The 18,927-nt window shown below is 31.2% G+C and overlaps 2 protein-coding genes across 3 annotated transcripts in view; both read left to right on the top strand.

Annotated features, from left to right (window-relative positions):
- The window catches only part of LOC111714258 (GSK3-beta interaction protein), a 19,478-nt gene extending 586 nt beyond the window's left edge, over positions 1–18,892 (top strand). Inside the window, exons 1-8 of one of the 2 annotated variants that reach the window (XM_023489325.1) lie at positions 680–746; positions 4,458–4,559; positions 7,651–7,734; positions 10,154–10,218; positions 11,083–11,128; positions 14,388–14,482; positions 16,372–16,425; positions 18,610–18,892. In XM_023489325.1, the coding sequence (XP_023345093.1) occupies positions 4,470–4,559; positions 7,651–7,734; positions 10,154–10,218; positions 11,083–11,128; positions 14,388–14,482; positions 16,372–16,425; positions 18,610–18,652 (477 nt within the window). In that variant the 5' untranslated portion in view covers positions 680–746; positions 4,458–4,469 and the 3' untranslated portion in view covers positions 18,653–18,892. Of the gene's footprint in view, positions 1–679; positions 747–4,457; positions 4,560–7,650; positions 7,735–10,153; positions 10,219–11,082; positions 11,129–14,387; positions 14,483–16,371; positions 16,426–18,609 lie in introns of those variants that run through there. The other variant, XM_023489324.1, reaches the window with a different exon arrangement.
- Positions 2,258–3,295, top strand: LOC111714257 (uncharacterized; the record flags this gene model as incomplete). The annotated part of the gene is given in 1 exon segment (XM_023489323.1): positions 2,258–3,295. A coding segment is annotated over 1 exon segment (735 nt), but the record flags the coding sequence as incomplete, so codon positions are not given.
- Positions 18,893–18,927: the final 35 nt, after the last annotated feature.

Below are 18,927 nucleotides of genomic sequence, written 5' to 3'. Positions count from 1 at the left end.
CTCTCTATATATATATAATTTTATAGTTATATAATTATATATAATATCTTAGTCAATTTTCATTGACAAAAAGCTCTTTAAATGCAAGTTTAGAACGTATCGTTTCATTTTATAAATATAGAATAATTTTTATAAAGTTAGGTTAAAAGAATTTATGGGCCAAGCGCCGCGGAAAGGTATAGTGGGCCTTACTGGTAGGACTTGCTTTAGGAGGAAAATTTGACAAAAATTGTTGTACCTACAGAGTTCATCTAACTATACGCACACATGAAAAATTTAGTATTTAATTATTTATCTGTATATTGAAAATATATTTGAATATGGCAAAATTCCAGGATATTTCAAATCTGGGGATTNGGGTTTGGGGCTTTTGTGTTTTAAAGAATCTGGGAAAGTCTATTTTTAACAGTACAATCTGATTAAATATTTTTTTACAACTTTTAAAACTAACCAATCCCTTTACTATACCATCTCAACCGAATATGTCATTTTATTTTATTAAAATATCAAACCTCCTGTTTGAAAATTAAATGTTTTAAAGTATGAAATTAAAATCCGAATTATAAAATTTGATTTCTTCTCGATTTTCCTTGTTTGCTACTCATGTACTAGCTCTGTGTACTGTGTATCCCTGTATAAATATTACTACGAATTAGAAAGCAGTTTATTACTGTTGCTGTAAAGAACAGTTTAGATTCTACCATTCAATGGGACTTTTCAAAAGTTAACTGTGTTATATTAAAAAAGTGAGTTCGTGTAAAAAACAGTCAGTTCAAAGATTAATATACTACATTTTCTATTATCTTTTAACTTCTTTGTATTTTTTTCTAGATCTTACAGATTATGTTGGTGTTATTCCCTTACCCTTCACCTACCCTTTCCTTACCCTTCCCTTACCTTATTATTACATTATCCTGCCAATACCCTTCCCTTACTCTTCCCTTTTTATTACATTATCCTGCCCCCTACCTTTTCCCTTGTTATTTAAATTTGATAAAGATAATGTTGCTTCTTGACTGCAATACAAATATTTTTTCTCAATATTGACATTATGTTTGTAAGATACGTGATAATCTCACAAAATTAATAAATAATATATAATTAATTAATGATATAACCTAGGGTCTTGCTAATGTTCTATTAAACACACAGAAATATATCTAAGCGATAATTTACGAGGGATGTAAATAAAAATAATCTTTTTTTTTTTGATAATTGAACCTTAATTTCATTTTTTAGTTTGGTGATTGTTTTTTTAAATCATTGTTTCTTTCCGGTCATCGGTTTCTTTTAATGTTTCAATTAATGTTTCAATTTGGTCATTGTTTTTTTTGGGGGGTCATTGGTTTATTTAAATCATTGTTTATTTCGATCATTGTTATATTTCAATCGTTGTTTTATTTCAATCGTTGTTTTATTTCAATCATTGTTTTATTTCAATCATTGTTTTATTTCATAATTGTTTTATTTCAATATTGTTTTATTTTAATCATCGTTTTATTTTAATCATTGTTTTATTTCAATCATTGTTTCATTCCAGTGTTTGATTTCTTTTATCCATTGGTTATCCCTGTCATTGCTTCATTTCGGTCATTGTTTTATTTTGGTCATTGCGTCATTTCGGTCATTGTTTTTTTGGTCATTGTTTCATTTTGGTTTTTGTTGTATTTTGGTCATTCTTTAATTTTTGTCATTCTTTTATTTTGGTCATTGTTACATTTTGGTCATTGTTTCTTTTTGGTCATGCACATGATTGCTTTTTGGTCATTGTTGCACTTTGGTCATTGTTTCATTTTGGGCATTGTTTCTTTTTGGTCATGCACATGGTTGCTTTTTGGTCATTGTTGCATTTTGTCATTTTTTATTTAGGTCATTGTTAAATTTTAGTCATTGTTTCTTATTTGGTGATTGTTTCATTTTGGTGATTGTTTCATTTTGTTCATTGTTTCATTTTGGTCATTGTTTTATTTTGGTCATTGTTTAATTTTGGTCATTGTTTTATTTTGGTCATTGTTTTATTTTGGTCATTGGTGCAGTTTGGTCATTGATTCATTTTGGTCACTGTTTTATTTTGGTCATTTGTGCAGTTTGGCCATTGATTTATTTTGGTCATGGTTTCAGTTTGGTCAAAGCTTCATGATTCAACTCGATCATTGATTTAGTTTGGTCCTTGTACATTCACCTCGATCATTGATTTAGTTTGGTCCTTGTACATTCACCTCAATCATTGATTTAGTTTGGTCCTTGTACATTCACNTCGTTCATTCTGCAGCTTCCCCAGTCGTCTTCCCAGGTAATGGGGTGGATGGAGGCAGGTTTGCAGCCAATCCAACAGCGCTTGGATACAAAATCCGTGCTCTTTGCTCACTCTCTCACAGCAGGGAAGAAGGATCCGATTATCAAGGCAGTAGTAGATGCCACTCTAGCGGATCTGACAGACCCTTGGACTAAAAGAGTGCAAGCCATCCTAGAAGAGGCTGGAATAGATAATCTAGTCAACATATCGAAGAGAATGCTTAAGAGACGGATGAGAGAGCACCATGTTTCACAGCTCAGACAGGCGAAATCGGACCATTCATCGTTGCGATGGCTGACTGAGCCAAAAGAATGGTTCAAACTGCAGGTTCACATAAATGACTCAAAGCAGTGCGCAGTTCTGAACCAGGTAAGAGCAGGTGATGCAGGTCTGGGAAATCGACGTCCCAATCACCTGGGCCTTACGTACAAGGAATGTCCATGGTGCTCAGCAATTGGTATCAGAGTACTGCTGAATGAGCTGCATGTCATTCTTGATTGTCCAGGTTCAGGACATGCAAGGCGGGCAACAGGAATTGATGTTTTTCTGAAGGTCCGGCTTCCTTTGATGACAGAACATGCTATCATGATAGAATTCCTGGGGGGGGATGGTGCGAACGTTGAAACAATGATGCTAAGAGGAGATTGGACCTTGACAGTCCTTGAAGAGTGGAGGTTAGCAATCGCACAGCTTTGACCAGGTAAAATCGGGTGTAGCTAGTGATAGGCTGTTGCAGGGTACGCATCGTGACTTTGATCACGCCTTTCCTCCAGGTTGTACTCCTCCTCGTAGTAGGTGGCCGGGTTGGTTCAGGATTTTTCTTACCGGAAGGGGTCGGATAATCCTGTAGGCGGTCTGGGTTGCCCAAGATGGGGCTTCTTTCAGATCTCATCTCACATAATCACATAATCACATAAACTTATTAATATTCAGGGAATTATATTTTCTACAAACTGAAAATAGCTTGGGTTTTTTTTTGAATAAGTTAAATAGAAGGTAAATGCGAAAAGCTTGAAAAAATTAAGTTGAACAGGTTTTTAACTGATTTTTCATTTAAACTTGGCCACGTCTAATTCACAACGGAACCCTTATAGTGTTTAATTCCGACAATTTACTTCAGTGTTTCTGTAGCAAAAAGAGAAACTAAGATTTAAAAGATCAATTTTAAAGAGTTTATGAATGATCTAAATTTTAAAAATTTGTGTTAAAAGTTTTTATATTTTCGTAAAATTTTGAAAATGTGCGAACAAAAAATATGAAATCCGCAAACTTTTTTTGCTTTTGTTTTATACTTTACAAAGAGAAGATGCTCACAGATAAAGCCACAGTTAAAATTTGAAATAGAAGATGGGCGCGAAGCGCTCTATAAGCCTAGCAAACTTAAAATTTAGAATTATATAATGTTGTCCTTTCTTTTACAACCATATCCGGCCTCCAGATAATTCTCAAATTCGTCGAACCGTCTAATACAAAATTCACATTAAATTTTAATTCATTTATTCTTTCTTTTTATTAAACAAATTAAATATACTATTAACCCATGAAATATTTTTTTTAAAATATTAAGTAGTAGTATGGTTCAGATAATTTAAAGTCGAAATAAAATGTTCAAATATATTAAATTGCCAGAACAAGTTTTGACTTTTATTGAGAATTATGAAAAAATATTCGGATAGTGCAAAAAATGCTTGAAAAGTTATTCAAAACTGGAACTTAAGAAAATGAGCGGAATAAGATGTGTCACATAAAACACCTGTCCATATCACATTGATTATTGATTAAATGTATTAAGAAAGAAAACGTTGACAACTCAAATAACCACCAGAGATGAATTTAAAGTTGACAAAAACCAGTTTTTCCAAGTTAAACAAGAAAACAATCGAAAATATTATTTATTACATCGATTGACATTTAAATATCTGTATTATAAAGCTCTTTGCTCATATATATATATAATAAGCTGGCCTAACCCCTGGACCAATCTGGCTAAAAATTTTTGAGGAAACCCATAGTTACCTAGGGGCAACATAAGCTAAAAAAAAGAGATTTTTTTTTCAAAAAAAAAATTCTCCATGGCTTTGCATACTCATGGTATCATGATGGAAGAAGGGGGTACTTCAGCATGTTTTTTTCTTCAGTTTTGAAACCTGTTTTTGTTTAGAGATGCTAGAGAATGGAGAACTGTGATGGATTATCTGCCAACAACTACAACTATAATAGCTTACCGACAACCCCAGCTGTAGAAATCAAATCCAGCTTTCAGGTAATTAATCAATCAATCAATCAATATTTACCAACAACCCCAGCTGTAGAAATTAAATCCAGCTTTCAGATAATCATCAATCAATCAATCAATATTTCAATCTATTATTATTTCGATAAATCAATTTTCCAATCAATTAATATTTTTATTAATATTGCAATGAATCAATAGTTACAAAAGTTACAATGGTTAGAATAGTTAAAATAATTACAATAGTTAAAATAGGTACAATAGTTACAATAATTACAAAAGTTACAATAATTACAATAGTTACAGTAGCTACAATAATTACAATAATTACTAAAAGTTAAATAAGTTACAAAAGTTACAATAGTTATACAAGTTACAATATTCACAACAGATGCAATGGTTACAATAGTTAAGGAAGTTACAATAGTTACAATGGTAAAATTTGATATTATAGATATAATATTTTCCAACATAGCCCAACATATGTCCAAATCTAACTTATCAAACACAGTCGAAATTTTCTATCAACCATCAAAGACAATGAGGCATAGATTAAAATAAAAACCTCTAAAGTAGCTTAAAATAAACAATTATAGGTAACTTAAGACTTATTCTTTCTCTGAAGTGCCATCTGAATTTTTCTATTTGTTTTATAGAATCATGCAATTTTATACTTGTTATCATTATATTATCATTTCTAATTTGTTTAGTAAGTTTTTATTAAATTTTTTTTTATCTATTTACCTTTTCAATTATTTATTTACTAATAATAAATCTATTTATCTAAACTATGTATTATTATACATAATTATCTTATGATCTACTTTTCTAACTATCTTCTTGATCTTATTTGTCTATTTTACCACCTATTCTGTCTTTCTATCTCTCAATCTATCTCTTTATAACTCGTGACACAAATCCTTGAAAAGGAATGCAGGATGACTCTCAAAGCTAGACTTAACAAAATATGTTATTTAGAATATGAACCTAAACATCTTACGAAGTTACATACAGTGGTGTTCTAAATAAGCCGGAATAATATGAATTGATTGATAACTTCAAAGTCGTCTTGGACCCCTTAGAAATAGTTTGCGGCAATCAATATAGGTAACCTGTTATAGCCATTTTTTATGAGACAAAAATCAAATAATAGCCCTAGTCATGACGTTTCCAAATTGTGGTCTGCTCTGCAATTTTTTTGCTTTAATAATTACCAGAGATATGATTGATTTTATTTAATAAATTGAATTTTAAACCAAATGCAAAAAAATGACTACATTTTGGAAAAGGCAGGATTATGGCTATTTTGTAATTATTGTTTCATTAAAAAATATTGCTAAAATCGAGTGTCTTATGTTAAGGTTAAAGACGACTTGGAAGATATCAATCAATTCATATTATTCCGGCTTATTTAGAACATCACTGTGTTATGAACAGACCAACAATCAAATCAAGACAACTTTGAAAGTTTTTCATCAAATTTTTAGACAGTCTTGACTTTAAATCGTCGCAATGGCTTGTGCTTTGGTTTTACCCAAGGAGTATGAAATAAAAGGGAGATATAACTGACGTGGACCGCTCTACCATATGATTATACATACTTTGCAGAAGGTACTTCATTTATACAAGAAATATTTGTCTGATGTACAATTACCGCGTATACAATAACCTATTCTGAATGTTTCTTATACAAATGGAGTACCGTCTGCAAAGCATGGAGGAGCACCTCGTCACTAATACTTTTTGTAGCCCTATGCATATACATTTTTACACTGTCTTGTTTCTAACTAAAGTGTTTAAATGGAGTACTTGGCTAAATACTGCTAGAGGTGAGGTCGTGCACATCTTGGTTAGCAGTGTTAAGTGGATAAAACTGTTGAATTCCTAGATTATTTTATAAGAGATTCAAAAAGGTTTAATAATATTAAAAAAAAAATCCTGAAGTCCATAATTAAATTTGATAAGAATATATCTTTCAAATGTTTGTGTAGTGTTTACTGTTTATATATTAGAAACTGGATTGGTAGAAAGCACGTTCTTACATTCCTTAAGATATGCATTAAGTGAGTGCATAGTAACCACTTAGGTGTATTTTATATGTCACATTTGACTTGTTAAAATCCATCTTGCGCTGGGTAGTTATTTAAAGGAATTTGGAGTTTTGGAATTTTGTTTAGATTCAGCTTATTGAATATGCAGTGAATGCAAAGAAGAAGAGTGTGCAGTCAATGTACAGAGAATGTGCAGATAGTGTACGGAGAGTGTGCAGAGAATGTGCAGAGAGTGTGCAGAGAGTGTGCAGAGAGTGTGCAAAGAATGTACAGAGAGTGTACAGAGAGTGTGCAGAGAATGTGCAGATGTGCAGAGAGTGTGCAGAGAGTGTGCAGAGAGTGTGCAGAGAGAGTGCAGAGAGTGTGCAGAGAGTGTGCAGATGTGCAGAGATTCTGCAGAGAGTGTGCAGAGAGTGTGCAGGGTGTGTGCAGAGAATGTGTAGAGAGAGTGTGCATAGTGAGTGTGTAAGTGTAAATAGAATATATCTAATGGATTTAAACTTTTACTGATGTGAAATATATGAGGTAGAAATAAATTTTGACATTGATATTTCTAATTTGTAATATCGATATCCAATTGAATCCATTAGTAAGCACTTGGTAAATTATTCTGGAGGGGGGTGTATAAAGTAATTGAATCTAGAAATAGATTATCCAAGTCCCCTGGGTATTTTGTAAATATATCAGTCCTCTGCAATGCATCACAGCAAATATTTAGAATTCAGTTTCCTCCATTATTTGGGTTTCACAGTTTAGATAAAATAGACCAATTCTGTACATTGTAGTCCAGTGTACTGCTTACTGGTAATTCTGTCCTTCTAGTAGGTTTAGTAGCCAGGCTGTATGCTGCATATTATTTGTTATTTCTTAGTACAGTGAAACATAATGAAATTGATAAAAATTATCTGGTGGATTATCCCGATAAAGATGTGACTATTATCATGTTCCGTTTTATAAGTTTTAGGATAAATGTAATCTATACATTCTGTGGACTTTGTACAGTCTACCTTGTGCAGTGTACTGTGATGTTCCTCGGACTTTTTCTTAAAATTTTGCTATTTTTTTTTTAGGATTGTGAAGAAACATTTTTGGACGAAGAGGGTTGGATCGAAGAAGCCAAGGGAGTTATCAGGGACATAGAGAAATATGTACAGGTGAGATATGGAACATAGAGAAATATGTTCAAGTGAGATATGGAACATAGAGATATATGTACAGGTGAGATACAGGCCATAGAGAAATATCAGGTGAGATACGGGACATAGAGAAATATGTAAAGAGCTGAAACTTTAGAATGGTGGATGTAGAAATCAATGCTTGATCTCCTCTTTTTCTTAATCTCAAGATTTAATATAGCTTGTTCTCCTCTTGTTATTAATCTCCAGATTAATTAATCGATCTGGATTAAGGCTATCCCATTTAAAAGTTCCCAGCTCAGGTGAGATACGGGACATAGAGAAATATTTGCAGGTGAGATACGGTACATAGAGAAATATGTTCAGGTGAGATACGGGACATAGATAAATATATTCAGGTGAGATACGGTACATAGAGAAATATGTTCAGGTGAGATACGGTACATAGATAAATATGTTCAGCTGAGATACGGGACATAGAGAAATATGTACGGGTGAGATACGGTTCATGAGACATTTGTATAGGTAAAATACGGGACATAGAGAAATATGTACAGCTGAGATACGGTACAGGAGAAATATGTACAGCTGAGATATGGTAATTAAGAAATATGTACAGGTGAGATACGGTAAATAAAGAAATATGTACAGGTGAGATACGGTACATTGAGAAATATGTACATGTGAGATACGGGACATAGAGAAATATGTACAGGTAAGATACGGTTCATGAGACATTTGTATAGGTAAAATACCGGACATAGAGAAATATGTACAGCTGAGATACGGTACAGGAGAAATATGTACAGGTGAGATATGGTAAATAAGAAATATGTACAGGTGAGATACGGTAAATAAAGAAATATGTACAGGTGAGATACGGTACATAAAGAAATATGTACAGGTGAGATACGGTACATTGAGAAATATGTACAGGTGAGATACGGGACATAGAGAAATATGTACAGGTAAGATACGGTTCATGAGACATTTGTATAGGTAAAATACGGGACATAGAGAAATATGTACAGCTGAGATACGGTACAGGAGAAATATGTACAGGTGAGATATGGTAAATGAGAAATATGTACAGGTGCGATACCGTACATTCATGCACAGAAATCAACCATATTTTTTTAGCACAGAAATACGTGCCATACTGTGTTTAAAAAATGAAATCACTGATCCTTTAACACAAAAGTCATCTTTTTTTGTTAAGACAGCTATTAGCCACCTTGTTTTAGCTCGGAAATCAGGAGTTTTAGTTAAACTAGCAATCAGTCACCTTGTTTTATATGCTTTATCTTGATTTATTTTATAAATCAGCCATATTGGTTTCGCTTAGAAATCAGCCATCTTGGTTTAGTTTAGAAATCAGCCATCTTGGTTTAGTTTAGAAATCAGCCATCTTGGTTTAGCTTAGAAATCAGCCATCTTGGTTTAACTGAAAAATCAGCCATCTTGGTTTAGCTTAGAAATCAGCCATCTTGGTTTAACTTAAAAATCAGCCATCTTGGTTTAGCTTAGAAATCAGCCATCTTGGTTTAGTTTAGAAATCAGCCATCTTGATTTAGCTTAGAAATCAGCCATCTTGATTTATTTTATAAATCAGCCATATTGGTTTAAGTTAGAAATCTACCATCTTGGTTAAGTTTAGAAATCAGGCATCTTGGTTTAGCTTAGAAATCAGCCACATTGGTTTAGCTTAGAAATCAGGATCTTGGTTTAGCTTAGAAATCAGTCATGTTGGTTTAACTTAGAAATCAGGCATCTTGGTTTATTTTAGAAATCAGGCATCTTGGTTTAACTTAGAAATCAGGCATCTTGGTTTAGTTTAGAAATCAGGCATCTTGGTTTAGCTTAGAAATCAGCCACATTGGTTTAGCTTAGAAATCAGGATCTTGGTTTAGCTTAGAAATCAGCCATCTTGGTTTAGCTTAGAAATCAGCCATCTTGGTTTAGTTTAGAAATCAGCCATCTTGGTTTAGCTTAGAAATCAGCCATCTTGATTTATTTTATAAATCAGCCATATTGGTTTAACTTAGAAATCTACCATCTTGGTTAAGTTTAGAAATCAGCCACATTGGTTTAGCTTAGAAATCAGGATCTTAGTTTAGCTTAGAAATCAGTCATATTGGTTTAACTTAGAAATCAGGCATCTTGGTTTATTTTAGAAATCAGGCATCTTGGTTTATTTTAGAAATCAGGCATCTTGGTTTAACTTAGAAATCAGTTATCTTGGTATAGCTTATAAATCAGCCATTTTGGTTTTAATTAAAAATTAGATATCTATCCCCTCTAGTTTTAGCACAAAATCTATATTCTAAATTGGACCAAGGAACTAGCTGTATTTTGTCATTTTGGAAATCGCAGAAATCAGCCATCACTTTTAATCATAAAAGTTCACTATTTTTGTTTAAATTATAATTTTTTTTAGTTTGTTTGCGTATCAAATGTTCTAGCGAGTTCTAGAAGTAACATTTTCATCAATCTTACAACCAGGTTAGTTTACAAATACAGAGGGGTGTTTATTTTTTTGAAAATCCCCTCTACTTAAACATCATATAACTGGTCCTAAATATGCAAGAGGCTCTGAGGTTTTAATGCCAAATACAGGATAAAAAAAAAATTAAATTTCGGGGTGAAAAAGTAATTAATATAAAGGTTCTAAAGCTTTCATGTTGTGGTTCCCTCCCTCCCCCCCCTCCCTTACCTAGCTTTAAAAATTACTTCCCCACCATCTTGAATTTTGGCTGATTGTTCAGCCAGGTCAGGGCTGGGCGCTACAGTTAGGACATTCGGGACATTATGCAACTTAGAAGTTATCACTTTAAAAATGTCAAATTTAAATTAAATTTAAATAAAAAAAAAAGATTGGTCTGTGATTACTGACGGGCAATAACAAAATTCATTTTTGAAAAACTAAGAATTTTTTACCTTTAAAAAGTTCCACAAATATCTGAGAGGCTTAAACAACTTCAAAATTGTTTTTTTTTTCTAAACATTTATTTATCTTACCCTACGCCGACTTTCAACACTAATAAAAGATATACAAAAACGTTGATTATTGTGGTTAATTTATATAATTTCCCTTTGGGTTTTGCATACCGCACCGCACAGTTTTACAAAAACAAACTTTTTCAGAATACAGGTTTGAAATGTTTCACAGATTTTTGTTGTACCTTTTATAAGTTCAAAAACCTTTAAAAGGTTCGACAAAACTGTTTTTCTATTGCATTTTATTGTCTGTAATATGCTTTATGATTCAGAATTTAACCTGTTTTTAGAAAACTAATTTACCAAGGTGTATTTAATCAGAGAACTTGATAAAGTTAAACTAATTAGATTAATCCTTCTTCTATTTAGAGAAACTACAGAGTACACGATAGAACTCACACAGCAGGGGTTCAAGGTTAGCATTCTTTAATTCTTAGTAATTGTTTTAACAACTTGAATAAATTACTGGAATATATGTTAGTGTAATTTCAAGTGCAAATAGGACCAATGTGTGGTTCACAATGATACCCTTAAAAGCTATGTCTGATCAAGTATCAATGTTATTATTTTTAAAAACTGATAAACTTCAATCGTTTTTTCTATACAAAAGTGACTTGCGCATTTCTACTGTTGAAAAACATTATTAGAATTAAACAATTTAATCCCCCAGAAAACAGACAATATATTCCGCAGTATTGATCAGATAAATGTTTCAAGGGTATCGTTGTAAATCGGACATTGCCATCTTTGCATGGAGGATTACTTGAACTTACGCTTACAGTACCTTTAACATCAGAGTACAACACTCTAGGTTTTAACACTATGTCATTTTTGCCATTATATATTTAGTTGAATACACCAACATCTTCAAATGTCTAAATATCTAAGCTTGTTCGTTATAAATTATAGCTGAAAATTTCCGTAAAATAATGAATTCAGGGTTAAATCAAATTTTATCTTATCCTCATATATTACATCATAAAAATGGGTTAAATATATGGGTTGATTAAGCCAGGAGCGGCATTTAAGCTGAAACTTAACATTTAAGTTGTAATTTTTCGTTCTATAGTTTTGGACTCAGAGCTGAAAACTTTAGAATTGTGTATATCGAGATCAACGCGCTTGATCTTATTAATCTCAAGATTAATTTAATCTTAAGTTTGTGTCAACTAAAGTATATATATAACTCAACCAATCCAGTGGGGTTTGGAGAATCCAGAACAGCCAATCAGAGAAACCGAGGAATTTGAAATTTTGCGCGCCATCTAATAAGTAAACTCTTATCGGTCGGAAACGGGCAGCGAAAGTGAAAGAAAGTAAAAGAGCGGATTAAGATTGAAATTAAATGTGTCCACATTGGATATTTAGATTAAGCGATCGAGTTTGAAGGTTTCAATTCTTAAAGTTTCAGCTCAGATTATGTATTATATCATATCTGTTCGGTTCCATAGTCGGTTCCATTATAACACGGTTCAGGATAAAAATTTTCCAATATTGTTGGCTTCCTATTGTTTAAAAATGCTTATTCTTTCACTGGGAGTGTAGAATTTTTATTCGTTAATGCTCAGATTGTGTAAGATGGAAATTATTACACGGTCAGAGCGTGTAAGAATGTATATTCCCAAGCATTAAAGAATAGAAATTATTATACTAGTTAAAGAATATTCATTCTTACACGCTCCTTATATTAATCTTTTCAACATAGATTAATACTGATATTAACTTAATTATTTTCTACGAACAATTCATCTTTTTCTTTTCTTTTAGAACATGCAAACTTACCTTTTTTATATTTAAAAACATCATGCAAACTTACCTTTTTTATATTTAAAAACATCATGCAAACTTACCTTTTCTGTATTAAAACATGCAAAGTTACCTTTTTTATTTAAAAACATCATGCTCACTTACCTTTTTTATATTAAAACGTGCAAACTTACTTTTTTTATATTTAAAAACATCATGCAAACTTACCTTTTTTATATTTAAAAACATCATGCAAACTTACCTTTTTTATATTTAAAAACATCATGCTCACTTACCTTTTTTATATTTAAAAACAACATGCTCACTTACCTTTTCTATATTAAAACATGCAAACTTACCTTTTTTATATTTAAAAACATCATGCTCACTTACTTATATATTAAAACATGCAAACTTACCTTTTCATGCTCACTTACCTTTTCATTTTTAGAAGTACTGATATACCTTAATTCAGAAATTTCCATTCAAATCTTTACCTAGCTTAGTCCTGACAGAAAAGTGGAAGGGGGACCCCCCCCTTCCCACTCACCCTGTTTAAAATTAACATAACTCATGAAGAATGATTGAGAGGACGTTAAAATTTTCTGACCTTCCCTTAAAAAATTATGGACAATGCTTTAAGCATTTTCATCAAACTGTCCGACTGCCTACTTTAATAAAGAAATAGTTTTTTTTATTGCAAACCAAGTTTTGTAAGATTTTGCAAATCTCTGCATATTTGTAATAGAAACGGTCTGAGCTTTTCCAAAATGGAAAGGTTATTATGTTTTTCACAATTTCAATAAACTGCTTTTTCACTTTATAACTGGATGCAGACCAAAAAGAGCTTTTCCAAAATTCCACATTCAGTTAAAATATTTGGACAAAATAGACAGAATTAGGAGTTAATGGGGGTCGATTTGCCCCCCACCCTACAGCTAAAACTGGTTTTGAAGTGCCTCAGCAGTTACCATATTTATCACAGTTCGAGTTGAAGTGGTACCACAATCAAAAACATTGACTGTAAGGTTATGAAAACAAGACATTGAAATATTAGTGTCACAAACTTTATGTGGGGTCTTAGCTCTCCATAGCAATGAAAACAAACTTATGAATCTTGATTCATGAATAAAAGAAAAAGATCTTCATCATTTCATTTCTTGAACTAGCTCTTGCTAATGCTAGATAACTTGCTTTTCTCTCTTCTTTTTGGAAGATTAATATCCAGCAAATGATATCTTCTTTAAATGATTTCACGCTTTTGTTCAGTAGGTGAAGACAACCCACTACTATTTTCGATTTTCTCTCCATCTAAAAAAACTCAGGGCACATTCAACATACTAAATCTAAATATAGCATAAACTTAAAAAAAAAATCATATTCATTTTAAATTAGTAAACAAACTAAGGAAACAATCACACCACATGCAAATAAAGAACCAATTTTTACTTAAAGAAGGGCTTTTAACATTTTGACATTCAACATGCTAAATCTAAATATAGCGTCAACTTAAAAAAAAAACAATCATATTCATTTTAAATTAGTAAACAAACAAACTAACTAAGGAAACAATCACACCACATGCATTATTTACAAAAAAAGAACCAATTTTTTACCATTAAACATTAGAAAAATAAAAAAGTAATAGTCAGGACAAGAGCATAGCTGAAATATAAAAACTTATTTGCAACCCTTCATGATGTCAATTGTTTCAACTTGATATAGTCGTATTTCACACGAATTGAAAAAAATATAATTTCTTGGGTATTATTTGCTCATGGAACCACACAAATATGATATAATATTAATCTTATGAGGATAAAAATGTAATAATGGAATTCTCAAACGAGATAATCTTGATGTATTCTTGTCTAAGGCCGCAGTTTTCATCACAACATTTTTTTCCTCATAAGTTTATCGTTTTCTAGGTAGTTGGATCCGGACACGATACCAACAATTTAACAGAAGAAATTATCTATGAAACTCCATACTCTCTTCTAGACACCATCAGTCCTGCATACAGGTTCGAAGTTTTAAAAAATTATATTTTTCGAAACATTTAATTATTAGGATTTATTAGATATAAATCTATTTTTACTTAACAAAAAAATCTGATTATAATTATTATTAAAACAGATAAAGGAATTGAGTTTTTGCCACAAACTTAAATTTTCTAATCCCTATATCTTTGAAACCAGATGGTGTAAACCTATGTTATTTCAAACTTAAACTATTTGGTCTAATATAATTCATAGTTTGAAATATCAAAGGTCTACGACATCGGGTTGCTAAGATATAAGAGGGAAACAGTTAAGAGTTTGTGGCTAAAACTCATTTCCTTTTATATCCAATTATCAGATGTCTAGCTAAAATAAAGTTTAAATCGAAGTATGATTTTAAGAAGTTAAGACCTAAATTTTTGTTATGTCTGATACATAACTCAAGTTTTTAAAAATTCATAGATGTCCAATGTCAATTAAGTTCAGAAAGATACATTTTTTTCATCTAAGGGAGTGTCTGGCTAGACATGGTAGTTGAACTGAGAATACATTATTGTAGACAAATTGTTTAGGATTAAATTGAGACTTTTTACTTATCAGACGTTTTAACGGTGCATATATGTTCACCAAGAGCGCAAATCCAATCTTTAAAATTCCCATTGATTGTCCTAAAACTCCCATCGATTTTCCATTTTGGGGGTATGATTAAAAGAAACGGGTTTTAAATTTTATTTGATAACTACGAATAAGAATTTAACATAATTTCTACAGTCAACTAATTAAGTTTTTAGGAACATACTTCTCAGTAAAGATTTGAAATAAATAAATGTTAGAATCAATTATTGTTCGCAGATTTCTTAAAATTCTTCAAATGTCGTCTTTTCAATAAAAATTCCAAGAAACCTACAGAAAATGTTTGTGAACAAAGAGACATTACAGAAACCAATAACTGAATAAGATTTTTTTTGTTTGATGATAAGAGTTAATTTTTTTCTTTTCTCAACCTGTTCATAAACAACTAATTTGTTTACTACATTTTCGTGGTCATCATTGAATATTTTTTTTAAACCCGATTCTCAAATCCATCCCTTCAATATGGACAATCTAGTCTTATAGAAAATTCTCTATGGAATTAATCTATTTAGACAATTACGAAGGAAATGATATATGACATGATAAATTCAAGAAATATTTTTTTAGCTATATATACTTTTTTGCGATCTATACGGGCCATATACGACCACTTCCCAATGTGAAAACTGACACCATAGAGAACAATATTAGCCTGAGAGTTAATTGTGAGACAATATTTCTATATTTTGTTGCAAAATGGGGCACCCTAAATTGTCTAACCATGGACACTCCCTTTAAAACAACTTTAAATATAAGAAACGTATGCACAAACAAAAGCAGGTTTTTTAATATTTTTCTTCTATCGACTCCAATTGAACTAACTAATAAGCTAGCAGAAAAAAATACTCTTAATGCTCAATAAATAAAATTTCTAAGAACTAGGTTAAAAATATTATGAGAAAAAAGTGTTTATTTGCTAACTCTAAATCAGGTTTTTAAATAAACAAATGTCACATAATAGTTTTAATATATTCCAGTCCTCGGAATATTATTATTTAAATTTGTCAGATTATTACCATATCCTAAATCTATTTTGATCAGCCGAGTTTGGACCCGTTTAAAATATACAGGGTCTCCCATAAAGAATGAGACTTCAGAGACGATTTTACAGAATGTATACTGTCTAGTTACTTATATTTATGATACTATGCGACTGTAAACTAGAGGAGCTACGAGGTCACAAAGTTGTACCTGTTATGTTGCATAGATTTGACCTATTCCGTCTGTCTATAGGAGTGTGGAATACAATCAATGTTTTCTAGGTTTTTGTTTTTTTAAGGCAAGCGTTTGGAGATCATCTGACCGATCAGCTGCTTAAACTTCAAGCAATAAGGTAATACAGGGACAGTGCACTTAATTTCCATTCTTGAAAGGGACTGTTCTGATCCGTTCCGTTCGAGGTGAATTCTTGATCGAGAACGTTCGTTAACCATGGACAATCGTTAACGATAAAGAACGTTAACGATTTTGATTGTTTCTCTAAACCTTCCTTGCTACCATTAAGTTAACGATCTATTTTTTTAATGAGCTGGCTTTGAAAACTTGTACTGAAGAAATGTATCCCACTCCTCTGTCTCAACTCTAATGACAAAAGTATATTTACCTATAGTAGATAAAAATTCAGATTTATAATGAGTTCCTGATAGATCGATACCAGACCGTACTTTTTAATCAATTACCGTTCCTTCAACCTTCGAGTTAATTTATAGATCGTTCCAAATTTTTCAGAACGCGTTCTATGTGTTCCTTTTTTTAAACGATGGCGTCATTGTTGATAATTCTTTTCGTTCCCGTGAAAAAAAACTATCGTTCCCAGGAACGCCGCCCAGCTCTATGACTCTACCTTAGTTTATGATTCAAAAGTTTTAAAAGATAACATTGTAAATCTGGCATTTCGCTCTGTGCGTAAAGGTCACTTGAAATTACGCTTACAGTCCCTTAAATTAGTCTCCAACCGATTTACCTTTTTATATATATATATATATGTTAGCTATATATATATAAATTAGTCTCCAACCGATTTACCTTTTTATATATATATATATATGTTAGCTATATATATATAAATTAGTCTCCAACCGATTTACCTTTTTATATATATATATATATGTTAGCTATATATATATAAATTAGTCTCCAACCGATTTACCTTTTTCATTATGAACCTCTAGCAAAATTCAATACATCTATTTTTTAGCCTAAGTTACCCTTACGGTACGCATGGGTTTTCTTAAAAAAAGTCAGCCAATTCGGTTTAGCCGTTTGGCGAGCTATAGCTAGCATATATATATATATATATATATGCTAGCTATAGCTAACATATATATATATATATATATGAGCGAAGAGCTTTATGGATGATGTCACAAAGATTTGGTAGTTCTGAATACAATTTTAGATAACTTCGCGTGTCCTTGGTGGTGGGGGGGGGGGTATTTTTCAAAATATTGACCCCTGCTTTCTAATAAATACAGGTTTACATAGACATTCTCTTTGTCCTGTTCAAAATGGATCCCTGTTTTTTTTCTAAGAAAAGAATTTCTTTCAATTACGTTAAATTACTGACTCTTCTAAATTCCTTTGAATGCTCAGAACCTAGAACTTAAAACTTCTAGAATTCTTATTTCTTCATTTATAGGAATATTATATTCCTAAAATAAAATCTCTTCGGTCGATTTCAAATTCTTAATAAAACTAAAATATACTTGCGGAAACTACTGTTCAAATATATTTAGGTCGTCGGTCATGTTATAAACTTTTTCTTCAATGTTGGAAATTAAATTTTTTTCTTTATGTTAACACTGTATTTTATTTTGTTTGCACTAAATCATCGTTGACTGTTTAGTTAGGTTCCAAAGATGCAATTTGATCAAATTCCACGAATTTCTACAAATTTTTTAAATTCTGTTTTTTAAAGGATGCTTGCGAAAATAAAACCGTAATTAAAATTAAGAATCTTATGGCGAAATTCTAATTTATATTTAATTAATTAAAAATAAGCTTCTCTCAAAAGATACTTTGAACAATTTCAGTGATGAAAATAGACGTAATAATTTAAAATATTATCATTGAATTCATTTTTTTCTTGTGTCTGAAGATTTTTCAAACATGCTCTTTAATTGTTAAACATTATATTTCAATTATAAAAGTTAGTAAATTTCTAAATTTTGCATAATTTGTATAGTTTTGTAAAGTTTTGTAACCCTGTTTATAAAGTTTACAGAAATGTCAAAAGAAAAACATTTAAACATCATGTAATTCTATTAATATTTTTATTAGTATTTTTATTATGATCATTATCATCATTTTTTAATATTATTATCAATACCATTATCGAAATTAATATCATTATCATTATATTATCATTGTCATTTTTATTGTCATTGTTTATATTATTATCACTATTGTTATTATTATTATCATCTTTATCATTTTCTTCAACAAATTTATTATCATTATCTTTATTGATTTAGTTATCGGTATTGTCATTTTTCTTGTTTATAGTTTTTTTTTTCAGGACAACGGAAGCAGAAGCAGAGGAAACTGTTTCCGAAAACTAAACCCGGCCAAAAATAACTCAGTGATAAATCTTGTTGTTTTGTAAACATGTAAACACTGTATGTACACAATAAACCCCTGTTAACCTATGTTTGCTGTACGGTCAGATTCAAATTTGACATCAAAATCTTGCAAACATAGTTCCAACAAGTTATTGAACTCAGTTTTCCGTGATTTCACTTCACAAGATCAACAAGAAATTGTCCTTAGTTTTCCGTGATTTCACTTCACAAGATCAACAAGATATTGTCCTTAGTTTTCCGTGATTCCACTTCAC

This window comes from Eurytemora carolleeae, unplaced genomic scaffold, assembly GCF_000591075.1.
Source record: "Eurytemora carolleeae unplaced genomic scaffold, Eaff_2.0 scaffold1404, whole genome shotgun sequence".
Classification (NCBI taxonomy): domain Eukaryota; kingdom Metazoa; phylum Arthropoda; class Copepoda; order Calanoida; family Temoridae; genus Eurytemora; species Eurytemora carolleeae.
The sequence above is the reverse complement of the archived record's forward strand: the minus strand, read 5'-3'. Positions and strand labels throughout refer to the sequence as shown.